This window comes from Cherax quadricarinatus, chromosome 97, assembly GCF_038502225.1.
Source record: "Cherax quadricarinatus isolate ZL_2023a chromosome 97, ASM3850222v1, whole genome shotgun sequence".
NCBI lineage: Eukaryota > Metazoa > Arthropoda > Malacostraca > Decapoda > Parastacidae > Cherax > Cherax quadricarinatus.
The window spans coordinates 7,985,023-7,998,352 of NC_091388.1; the positions used below are offsets into that span (position 1 = coordinate 7,985,023).

Genomic DNA, 13,330 nt, shown 5'->3' on the forward strand with positions numbered 1-13,330 from the left:
GCTGTCTAGCATCCTATACTGCCTCACACTGACAGGAGGGTAGTATCTCCCTGGATGGTTGCTATCTAGCATCCTATACTGCCTCACACTGACAGGAGGGTAGTATCTCCCTGGATGGTTGCTATCTAGCATCCTATACTGCCTCACACTGACAGGAGGGTAGTATCTCCCTGGATGGTTGCTGTCTAGCATCCTATACTGCCTCACACTGACAGGAGGGTAGTATCTCCCTGGATGGTTGCTGTCTAGCATCCTATACTGCCTCACACTGACAGGAGGGTAGTATCTCCCTGGATGGTTGCTGTCTAGCATCCTATACTGCCTCACACTGACAGGAGGGTAGTATCTCCCTGGTTGGTTGCTGTCTAGCATCCTATACTGCCTCACACTGACAGGAGGGTAGTATCTCCCTGGATGGTTACTGTCTAGCATCCTATACTGCCTCACGCTGACAGGAGGGTAGTATCTCCCTGGATGGTTGCTGTCTAGCATCATATACTACCTGTCTCACAGTGACAGGAGGGTAGTATCTCCCTGGATGGTTGCTGTCTAGCATCCTATACTGCCTCACACTGACAGGAGGGTAGTATCTCCCTGGATGGTTACTGTCTAGCATCATATACTACCTGTCTCAGTGACAGGATGGTAGTATCTCCCTGGATGGTTGCTGTCTAGCATCCTATACTGCCTCACACTGACAGGAGGGTAGTATCTCTCTGGATGGTTGCTGTCTAGCATCATATACTACCTGTCTCAGTGACAGGGGGGTAGTATCTCCCTGGATGGTTGCTGTCTAGCATCGCATACTACCTGTCTCACAGTGACAGGAGGGTAGTACCTCTGTATGGTCACTGTCAGCCATCCTACCTTAAACTCCCGGTGTATATACAGTGACAGATACACATCTCGGTGTACTGTATATACATTGAGATATACATATCTCGTTGTATGTACACTAAATTTAGCAAGCATATATACTTTTCACCAATTAATAACATTTTTACCTCTAAAATGAGGATTATATTAAAATGTATATACATTTGCAGAAATATGCCTTCCTCTTAGAGTATATACACAATAATAATAATAATATCATTATTTACTACAAGTATATATACATGGTATACAGCTGTAGCTGAGTTATGCAGAGAATTTCGGGCAAATTAGGTCATTTTTGTCCCAGGATGCAATGCGATGTTTCGCCCGATAGGGAGTTATTAGTACATATATACTACCATCTCACAGTATACCTCTCTGTGTATATACCCTCGCCTAGAGGCCGCCGAACACTGCGTATATACCTTGTACGTTAGGCAGCGAGGTGCCAGTCTACTTTACCTTCCCCCTGAATTCCCACTTTCAGTTGGAGTTGAGCAGTGGTCGGGGGTGGTTGTGTGTCGCTCCGCTCTCCAGCGGCTCTTACAGAGGAACAGATTGAGCATTCCTAAGTGCATCTATGTGCTACTCACTTGTAAATGATGTACTCGTTACGAATGATTCGTCTGTTGCGATAGCTTTCCACGCTACCTAGAGCCCTCTCGTGTGAGATACGGATTACTTTATTATCTTACGGAATAAACACGATGGTAATGTAACTAACTCTATAGAGCTCTGGAGATGGATAATCTTACAGGAAGATCAACTCTGTGAGCGTCTTAGAGCTTCCTTGTTGAGATACAACCAAGATGGATTTCATAATCCAAAAGGTAAGGGAGAATTTTTTTTCTTTCAAAATTTCTTAGACTCCCTTTAAGACTTCATTGAAGTCTTCCTTGAAGATTTCCCTGAAGACTTGTTTAAAGACTCCTTGAAGACTCCTTAAAGACTCCTTGAAGACTCCTTGAAGACTCCTTGAAGACTCCTTAAAGACTCCTTGAAGACTCCTTGAAGACTCCTTGAAGACTCCTTAAAGACTCCTTGAAGACTCCTTGAAGACTCCTTGAAGACTCCTTGAAGACTCCTTAAAGACTCCTTAAAGACTCCTTGAAGACTCCTTGAAGACTCCTTAAAGACTCCTTGAAGACTCCTTAAAGACTCCTTGAAGACTCCTTGAAGACTCCTTGAAGACTCCTTAAAGACTCCTTGAAGACTCCTTAAAGACTCCTTGAAGACTCCTTAAAGACTCCTTGAAGACTCCTTGAAGACTCCTTAAAGACTCCTTAAAGACTCCTTGAAGACTCCTTGAAGACTCCTTGAAGACTCCTTAAAGACTCCTTGAAGACTCCTTGAAGACTCCTTGAAGACTCCTTAAAGACTCCTTGAAGACTCCTTAAAGACTCCTTGAAGACTCCTTGAAGACTCCTTAAAGACTCCTTGAAGACTCCTTGAAGACTCCTTAAAGACTCCTTAAAGACTCCTTGAAGACTCCTTGAAGACTAAGCACCTTGAAGACTTGCTTAAAGAGTACTTTGAAGACTTGCTTAAAGGGTTCCTTGAAGACTTGCTTAAAGGGTACTTTGAAGACTTGCTTAAAGAGTACTTTGAAGACTTGCTTAAAGAGTACTTTGAAGACTTGCTTAAAGGCTCCCTTGAAGACTTATTTGAAGACTCTCTTGACTTGTTTAAAGACTTCCTTGAAGACTTGTTTAGACTTAAAAACTCTCTAGAAGACTCTCCTAAAGGCTCCCTTGAGGAATCTTTAAGACGTCCATACAGACTCTCTTGAAGATTTCTCTTAAGACTCTTCAGTCTTTTTTCAGATTAAAGTTAATTTAGTATCTGGCTTTAGCAGCGTCCACCAGAGTCTGGTTGTGTCGTCCTGAACATTAAACTGCGTATCAGGTCTCCATCGTGGAGTGTTTTACATGACTGTGTTGGAAGAAAAATAAGGCTAGCCAGGGAAAAAAAATAGTCTGTCCTCAAAAGGCATATCATAGGAGGATCTCTGGAACCTGTTTGGTGGTTGGTGGTGGTTGTTGGTGGTGGTGGTTGTTGTGGTAGTTGTTGTTGTTGTGGTGATGGTCGTTGCTGTTGATGGTGGTGGCGTGTGTGTGTATGTTTATCTGGAGTTCTGGAGTTTATCTGGAGAGAGTTCCGGGGGTCAACGCCCCCGCGGCCCGGTCTGTGACCAGGCCTCCTTAGGTCAGTGTCCCAGGATGCGACCCACACCAGTCGACTAACACCCAGGTACCCATTTTACTGATGGGGAACATAGACAACAGGTGGAAAGAAACACGTCCAATGTTTCTACTCTGGCTGGGAATCGAACCCAGGCCCTCACCGTGTGAAGCGAGAGCGTGGTTGTGGTTGTTGTGGTAGTTGTTGTGGTGATGGTCGTTGCTGTTGATGGTGGTGGCGTGTGTGTGTATGTGTGTGGTATGGTTGTGGTTGTTGTGGTAGTTGTTGGTAGTAATGTGATGTGGTGAGGCCAGAACGTTGTGTAGCTTTAAAAATAGGTTGGATAAATACATGAGTGGATGTGGGTGGGTGTGAGTTAGACCTGATAGCTTGTGCTACCAGGTCGGTTGCCGTGTTCCTCCCTTAAGTCAATGTGACCTGACCTGACTAGGTTGGGTGCATTGGCTTAAGCCGGTAGGAGACTTGGACCTGCCTCGCATGGGCCAGTAGGCCTTCTGCAGTGTTCCTTCGTTCTTATGTTCTTCTTCTTATGAATGATTGTGTGTTTTAGGGGGGGAAATGGTATGGTGATACCGACAAGATGTGGAAAAAGACACTTATGTACAGTTCAGGACATTTATTAAAGGAAACGTTTCGCCACGAGTGGCTTCTTCAGTCCTAATACAGAGAAAACTAAGAAAACACACATATATATAGTGGCGGGAGTCAGTATATATATGTGTGTTTTCTTAGTTTTCTCTGTATTAGGACTGAAGAAGCCACTCGTGGCGAAACGTTTCCTTTAATAAATGTCCTGAACTGTACATAAGTGTCTTTTTCCACATTGTGTGTTTTGTTGGGGATCAAAACACTTGATTGAAGTCAGATAAATTCAGATTTAAAAGTGATTTAGGAATATACTAATTTAGCAATAGAGTTGTTGATGAAACAGTCTGCCAGGTAGTGTCACTGAAGTTAACACATTAGCTTTAAAAATAGGTTGGATAGGTATATGAGGGGGCGTGAGTTGGACCTGCCAAGCAGGGGCCAGTAGTGTTGAAAATGTTATAAAATACCAAGTTGAAGATTAAGACCATGGAGCTGAACTCTTCTCCAGGCTGAGGGACTGACCACTTTGTTCCAGACCATGGAGCTGAACTCTTCTCCAGGCTGAGGGACTGACCACCTTGTTCCAGACCATGGAACTGAACTCTTCTCCAGGCTGAGGGACTGACCACCTTGTTCCAGACCATGGTGCTGAACACTTCTCCAGGCTGAGGGACTGACCACCTTGTTCCAGACCATGGAGCTGAACTCTTCTCCAGGCTGAGGGACTGACCACCTTGTTCCAGACCATGGTGCTGAACACTTCTCCAGGCTGAGGGACTGACCACCTTGTTCCAGACCATGGTGCTGAACTCTTCTCCAGGCTGAGGGACTGACCACCTTGTTCCAGACCATGGTGCTGAACTCTTCTCCAGGCTGAGGGACTGACCACCTTGTTCCAGACCATGGAGCTGAACTCTTCTCCAGGCTGAGGGACTGACCACCTTGTTCCAGACCATGGAGCTGAACTCTTCTCCAGGCTGAGGGACTGACCACCTTGTTCCAGACCATGGAGCTGAACTCTTCTTCAGGCTGAGGGACTGACCACCTTGTTCCAGACCATGGAGCTGAACTCTTCTCCAGGCTGAGGGACTGACCACCTTGTTCCAGACCATGGAGCTGAACTCTTCTCCAGGCTGAGGGACTGACTATCTTGTTCCAGACCATGGAGCTGAACTCTTCTCCAGGCTGAGGGACTGACCACCTTGTTCCAAACCATGGAGCTGAACTCTTCTCCAGGCTGAGGGACTGACCACCTTGTTCCAGACCATGGAGCTGAACTCTTCTCCAGGCTGAGGGACTGACTACCTTGTTCCAGACCATGGAGCTGAACTCTTCTCCAGGCTGAGGGACTGACCACCTTGTTCCAGACCATGGAGCTGAACTCTTCTCCAGGCTGAGGGACTGACCACCTCAAAACTTTAAGGGTGATGGACTGATTACATCGTCTTCAAGTATCTTCTGCTTCTATCAACTTTTCTGTACTCGACTGAAGAAGCCCACTGTGTAGGCGAAACGTTTCATAATAAAGATACCTAACTGTTGCATATGTGTCTTACCTAACAAGATTAATTAAGTTTATTTAGGCACGGGTACACATAAGAACATAAGAACGAAGGAACACTGAATCAGGCCTACTGGCCCATGCGAGGCAGGTCCAAGTCTCCTACCGGCTTAAGCCAATGCACCCAACCTAGTCAGGTGCCGTATTTTCCGGTATATAAGGCGCACGAACGTATAAGACGGTGTTTCCAAGCAGTTGTAACCCAACATTAGTAGACAACTGCTAAAAGTGCAACCTAAAGCTTACCCTTGACCCTCACCTTAGTATATAAGATGCAGGCTGATTTTCCAAGACTTTTTGTTGGAAAATGAATGCGCCTTATCTGGAAAATACGGTAAATACAGTTAAATTATCATACATAGTAACATGTGTAAAATAACCAGGATAACCCTAGGATCATATTTACTTTCGTAATAATGTTGGTAGACTTACCGACAATATGTTAAAAGGACACAGTGCACATTAGTTACACTTGTGTCCTTTTAACTTAACATATTTATTTTTGTCCGGTGCCTTAATTGCCTTTTTGAAAAATAAATTTGTTAAGCACATACAAACTCTTGTAAATTCGTGTTGCAACTCATTAATTTATGACCATTGCGGTGACTTCTAATTGTGGTATAAACCTTGGTAATAAATACCGACAAGTTGGTTTAGAAAGACACGTAAGCAAACACTATGACATATTTATTAGAAAACGTTTCGGTCCTGGGACCTTGATCAAGGTCCCAGGACCGAAACGTTTTCTAATAAATATGTTATAGTGTTTGCTTACGTGTCTTTCTAAACCAACTTCTAATTGTATTCGCTACTACTGATTTTAAAAATTTTCCTGTTATTGATGTCAGGTTAATTGGGCGGTAATTTGATGGTAGGGACCGATCTCTTGTAGATAGGCATCCCGTACCTGTCTTCCACATGTCAGGTACCATACACATTTGTACTGATATATTGAAAAGATCACAGGTGTGGTGTTCACACTTGTGAATAACAATGTGGACAACACTGTCAGCAACACCGTCAACAACACTGTGACCAACATTGTCAATAGCTTGTGTTCTCGTGAGACAGTAGTATATGTATATATAGAGAAAGAGAAGTCAAGTGCGGGAGTGATATGGTGGCTAAGTCACATAACTACGATAGTGTAACAGCACACTGCTGGTGTTCCCACAATGTAACTGCCATATAGAATTGGGTAATAACACTACTAGTGTTCCCACAATGTAACTGTCGTATAGAATAGTGTAACAACACTACTAGTGTTCCCACAATGTAACTGTCATATGGAATAGTGTAACAACACTACTAGTGTTCCCACAATGTAACTATCATATAGAATAGTGTAGCAACACACTGCTGGTGTTCCCACAATGTAACTATCATACAGAATAGTGTAACAGCACACTGCTGGTGTTCCCACAATGTAACTATCATATAGAATAGTGTAGCAACACACTGCTGGTGTTCCCACAATGCAACTATCATATAGAATAGTGTAGCAACACACTGCTGGTGTTCCCACAATGTAACTATCATATAGAATAGTGTAGCAACACACTGCTGGTGTTCCCACAATGTAACTATCATATAGAATAGTGTAGCAACACACTGCTGGTGTTCCCACAATGTAACTATCATATAGAATAGTGTAGCAACACACTGCTGGTGTTCCCACAATGCAACTATCATATAGAATATTGTAGCAACACACTGCTGGTGTTCCCACAATGTAACTATCATATAGAATAGTGTAGCAACACACTGCTGGTGTTCCCACAATGTAACTATCATATAGAATAGTGTAGCAACACACTGCTGGTGTTCCCACAATGTAACTATCATATAGAATAGTGTAGCAACACACTGCTGGTGTTCCCACAATGCAACTATCATATAGAATAGTGTAGCAACACACTGCTGGTGTTTCCAGTTTTCTTTAATAAACAACAGCATAGGTTTAAGTATTTAATAAACCCCTCCGCTGTGGGTTTAGGTAAACCTCTTGAGTCAGCATCCTCAGGAACCCGACGTGAAGCCTCTGGTGACGTCTGGCGAATATTTCCAGTTTCTGAAACCTGTTGACATTTTATACGTCCCGTTTTTCTCTGTTTAGTGACCCCCCTATTCAACAGGAGGGAGCCTTGATGCTCCCGAAGGACTATAGTAACCCTTCTGTTCAACGGGAGGGAAGGTGCCTTGATGCCCCCCGAAGAGCTCTTGATCCAGGGAGTTAGAGGTGACCCCCTTCTGCCTAGGATCATACCTGATTGCTGTTAGCTATGTATAATCGCTAATGCATTTCATGCCATGCTTGGTAACTTGCCTGGTCAACCAGACTGTTGGTGCCACCAGCATACATAGCCATTACAACCTGGCTCATCAGGATATACCTTTGATATACCTTATACCTTTGAAGAGTTTCGAGAATTAATCTACTCTCAGAGCCCAGCCATGGGCCAGGCTCCTCTGGTGCTTGCCTGGTCAACCAGGCTGTTACTGCTGGAGGCCCACATATCCTTTTTTTTTTTTTACCGTGAATTTTACAAGTATTTTTTTTTTAAACGCGAATGTAAATTTATAAGATGTTTATTCACTGCTGAGGTTGGAACATCCGCCTCATGTTAGTAATTGTCTAAGAATACTGTGTATATACACAGTATACACACTGTGTATATACACAGTATACACACTGTATATACACAGTATACACACTGTGTATATACACAGTATACACACTGTGTATATACACAATATACACACTGTGTATATACACAGTATACACACTGTGTATATACACAGTATACACACAGTGTATATACACAGTATACACACTGTGTATATACACAGTATACACACTGTGTATATACACAGTATACACACTGTGTATATACACAGTATACACACTGTGTATATACACAGTATACACACTGTGTATATATACAGTATACACACTGTGTATATACACAGTATACACACTGTATATACACAGTATACACACTGTGTATATACACAGTATGTGTACGAATGGTATATAATACCGACAAGATGTGAGAATCTCCACGACTACGGTGCTCTTCGCACCTACTCCTAGGTTGAGGGACTGATTACCTCATCTTCTGTACATAGTTCTACTGTCTTCAAGTTATGTCCTAGAATTTGTATTGATAAAGCCACTGGTTGGCGAAACGTCTACAATAAAGATACCCAGATGTTGCACATGTGTCTTACTCTCATATACACAGTATACACACTGTGTATATATACACAGTATACACACTGTATATACACAGTATACACACTGTGTGGTATAAACCTTGGTAATAAATACCGACAAGTTGGTTTAGAAAGACACGTAAGCAAACACTATAACATATTTATTAGAAAACGTTTCGGTCCTGGGACCTTGATCACGGTCCCAGGACCGAAACGTTTTCTAATAAATATGTTATAGTGTTTGCTTACGTGTATTTCTAAACCACACACTGTGTATATACACTGAACAGTGTATGTTTCTTTGTGTATACAGTGAGAAGTATGCTTCTACATGTGTATTTCTGTGTATACACAGTGAGAGATGTGTATCTCTCTATGTATACTACACTGAAATGTGTGTATCCGTGTACATACACTGAGAAGTGTATGTTTCTGTGTATACTCAGAGGTGTATGTACACTGAGGGACGTGTATGTTTGTGTATATACACTGAGTGATATGTATGTATGTATATGCATTAAGAGATGTGTATATACAGAGAGGCTTGTATTTCTCAGAGTATATATAGTATTATATACCTCCAGTTGAGATAACAGGTATAAAATACCGGTACGATGGAAAAATAAACAATTGAGCAGTATAATAATAGGAGTCCTCAGGTTGTTCTTCAACTCTATACATCCTTGGTTAGGCCTCATTTAGATTATGCTGCACAGTTTTGGTCACCGTATTACAGAATGGATATAAATTCTCTGGAAAATGTACAAAGGAGGATGACAAAGTTGATCCCATGTATCAGAAACCTTCCCTATGAGGATAGACTAAGGGCCCTGAAACTGCACTCTCTAGAAAGACGTAGAATTAGGGGGGATATGATTGAGGTGTATAAATGGAAGACAGGAATAAATAAAGGGGATGTAAATAACGTGCTGAAAATATCTAGCCTAGACAGGACTCGCAGCAATGGTTTTAAGTTGGAAAAATTCTGATTCAGGAAGGATATAGGAAAGTACTGGTTTGGTAATAGAGTTGTGGATGAGTGGAACAAACTCCCAAGTACCGTTATAGAGGCCAGAACGTTGTGTAGCTTTAAAAATAGGTTGGATAAATACATGAGTGGATGTGGGTGGGTGTGAGTTAGACCTGATAGCTTGTGCTACCAGGTCGGTTGCCGTGTTCCTCCCTTAAGTCAATGTGACCTGACCTGACTAGGTTGGGTGCATTGGCTTAAGCCGGTAGGAGACTTGGACCTGCCTCGCATGGGCCAGTAGGCCTTCTGCAGTGTTCCTTCGTTCTTATGTTCTTATGTTCTTATTTATTGACAACGTTTCGCCCACACAGTGGGATTTATCAAGTCACAAACAGATAAGGAGCACTGCAGCAGGCCTACTGGCCCATGCTAGGCAGGTCCAAGTTACCTACCGGCCTAAGATAGTCAGGTTCCTTAATAAAGTTAAATGATAACATACCGCATTTGGGTGTATTTTTCAATATATACCTTTAGTATATACCTTTAGGTATATACCATTAGGTAGCATTAGTACTACCATATGGTGATGGTAATACCACCACTGGGATGGGTGTATGAGGGTGCCCTGGGTCAGAGGTCAAGTTTGACCTCCCTAGTGTGGGAGGTTATTGTTTCAGGTCAGGATGGGTCATTAAGTCTTTGTTTACCTACTCTACAGTAATGACCTTACCAGGAGTTTCTTGATTTCTCGCCTCAGTCACAACACCAAGTCTTGTTTATCTCTCCTCCTTTCTCTCCTCTCACCTTCTGTTAGTTTTTTCCTCCCTTTCTCTTCTTTTTTTCACTCCTATTTTTTCCCCTTCTTATCCCCGGGACTTGTGATAAAGGCATTATAATTCTCTCTCTCTCTCTCTCTCTCTCTCTCTCTCTCTCTCTCTCTCTCTCTCTCTCTCTCTCTCTCTCTCTCGACACACACACACACACCACTCTCCTGTCGTAACCAGAGGACAAACTTAACGTCCTGGGAGACGCCAGCTGCATGTAACAAGAGTCTGATGGACCACAGGCAGATCGCCCAGGCTGATAACTGCTTCCTCTGAGAATTTCCCTGGATTCGCCAGCCTAAAAGGAAAGAAAATAATGATGGCGAAAAGTACATTGCTTTTGTGTACGTCAGGTTAGGGAAGTGTGTGTGTGTGTGTGAAAGAGAGAGAGAGAGAGAGAGAGAGAGAGAGAGAGAGAGAATTATTGTATCTAGCTTGCTACATCAGCACAAATATATATATATATATATATATATATATATATATATATATATATATATATATATATATATATATATATATATATATATATATTATTTATTATTATTATTATTATTATTATTATTATTATTAACACACTGGTCAATTCCCACCAAGGCAGGGTGGCCCGAAAAAGAAAAACTTTCACCATCATTCACTCCATCACTGTCTTGCCAGAAGGGTGCTTTACACTACAGTTTTTAAACTGCAACATTAACACCCCTCCTTCAGAGTGCAGGCACTGTACTTCCCATCTCCAGGACTCAAGTCCGGCCTGCCGGTTTCCCTGAACCCCTTCATAAATGTTACTTTGCTCAGACTCCAACAGCACGTCAAGTATTAAAAACCATTTGTTTCCATTCACTCCTATCAAACACGCTCACGCATGCCTGCTGGAAGTCCAAGCCCCTCGCACACAAAACCTCCTTTACCCCCTCCCTCCAACCTTTCCTAGGCCGACCCCTACCCCGCCCTCCTTCCACTACAGACTGATACACTCTTGAAGTCATTCTGTTTCGCTCCATTCTCTCTACATGTTCGAACCACCTCAACAACCCTTCCTCAGCCCTCTGGACAACAGTTTTGGTAATCCCGCACCTCCTCCTAACTTCCAAACTACGAATTCTCTGCATTATATTCACACCACACATTGCCCTCAGACATGACATCTCCACTGCCTCCAGCCTTCTCCTCGCTGCAACATTCATCACCCATGCTTCACACCCATATAAGAGCGTTGGTAAAACTATACTCTCATACATTCCCCTCTTTGCCTCCAAGGACAAAGTTCTTTGTCTCCACAGACTCCTAAGTGCACCACTCACCCTTTTCCCCTCATCAATTCTATGATTCACTTCATCTTTCATAGACCCATCCGCTGACACGTCCACTCCCAAATATCTGAATACATTCACCTCCTCCATACTCTCTCCCTCCAATCTGATATCCAATCTTTCATCACCTAATCTTTTTGTTATCCTTATAACCTTACTCTTTCCTGTATTCACTTTTAATTTTCTTCTTTTGCATACCCTACCAAATTCATCCACCAATCTCTGCAACTTCTCTTCAGAATCTCCCAAGAGCACAGTGTCATCAGCAAAGAGCAGCTGTGACAACTCCCACTTTGTGTGTGATTCTTTATCTTTTAACTCCACGCCTCTTGCCAAGACCCTCGCATTTACTTCTCTTACAACCCCATCTATAAATATATTAAACAACCACGGTGACATCACACATCCTTGTCTAAGGCCTACTTTTACTGGGAAATAATTTCCCTCTTTCCTACATACTCTAACTTGAGCCTCACTATCCTCGTAAAAACTCTTCACTGCTTTCAGTAACCTACCTCCTACACCATACACCTGCAACATCTGCCACATTGCCCCCCTATCCACCCTGTCATACGCCTTTTCCAAATCCATAAATGCCACAAAAACCTCATATATATATATATATATATATATATATATATATATATATATATATATATATATATATATATATATATATATATATATATATTTCTAAGTCGTCCTTGCAATGCTGAAATTTATGCACTCGGCTGACTCCGGCACTCGGCTGACTCCGGCACTCGGCTGACTCCGGCACTCAGCTGACTCCAGCACTCAGCTGACTCCGCCACTCAGCTGACTCCAGCACTCAGCTGACTCCAGCACTCAGCTGACTCCGCCACTCAGCTGACTCCGCCACTCAGCTGACTCCGCCACTCAGCTGACTCCAGCACTCGGCTGACTCCAGCACTCGGCTGACTCCAGCACTCAGCTGACTCCAGCACTCAGCTGACTCCAGCACTCAGCTGACTCCGTCACTCAGCTGACTCCAGCACTCAGCTGACTCGCCACTCAGCTGACTCCAGCACTCAGCTGACTCCAGCACTCAGCTGACTCCAGCACTCAGCTGACTCGCCACTCAGCTGACTCCAGCACTCAGCTGACTCCAGCACTCAGCTGAATCGCCACTCAGCTGACTCCAGCACTCAGCTGACTCCAACACTCAGCTGACTCCAGCACTCAGCTGACTCGCCACTCAGCTGACTCCAGCACTCAGCTGACTCCAGCACTCAGCTGACTCCAACACTCAGCTGACTTCAGCACTCAGCTGACTCCAACACTCAGCTGACTCCAGCACTCAGCTGACTCCAACACTCAGCTGACTCCAGCACTCAGCTGACTCCAGCACTCAGCTGACTCCAACACTCAGCTGACTCCAGCACTCAGCTGACTCCAGCACTCAGCTGACTCCAGCACTCAGCTGACTCCAGCACTCAGCTGACTCCAACACTCAGCTGACTCCAGCACTCAGCTGACTCCAGCACTCAGCTGACTCCAACACTCAGCTGACTCCAGCACTCAGCTGACTCCAGCACTCAGCTGACTCCAACACTCAGCTGACTCCAGCACTCAGCTGACTCCAGCACTCAGCTGACTCCAGCACTCAGCTGACTCCAGCACTCAGCTGACTCCAGCACTCAGCTGACTCCAGCACTCAGCTGACTCCAACACTCAGCTGACTCCAACACTCAGCTGACTCCAGCACTCAGCTGACTCCAGCACTCAGCTGACTCCAGCACTCAGCTGACTCCAGCACTCA

The 13,330-nt window shown here is 43.7% G+C and overlaps 1 protein-coding gene across 1 annotated transcript in view; it reads left to right on the plus strand.

Moving 5' to 3' along the window:
* Window positions 1-1,368: 1,368 nt before the first annotated feature.
* Window positions 1,369-13,330, plus strand: part of Slip1 (SLo interacting protein 1) — a 480,758-nt gene continuing 468,796 nt past the window's right edge. The window contains exon 1 of the mRNA XM_053800206.2: window positions 1,369-1,706. Coding sequence (XP_053656181.2) covers window positions 1,686-1,706 — 21 coding nt within the window. The 5' untranslated portion in view covers window positions 1,369-1,685. The remainder of the gene's footprint in view (window positions 1,707-13,330) is intronic.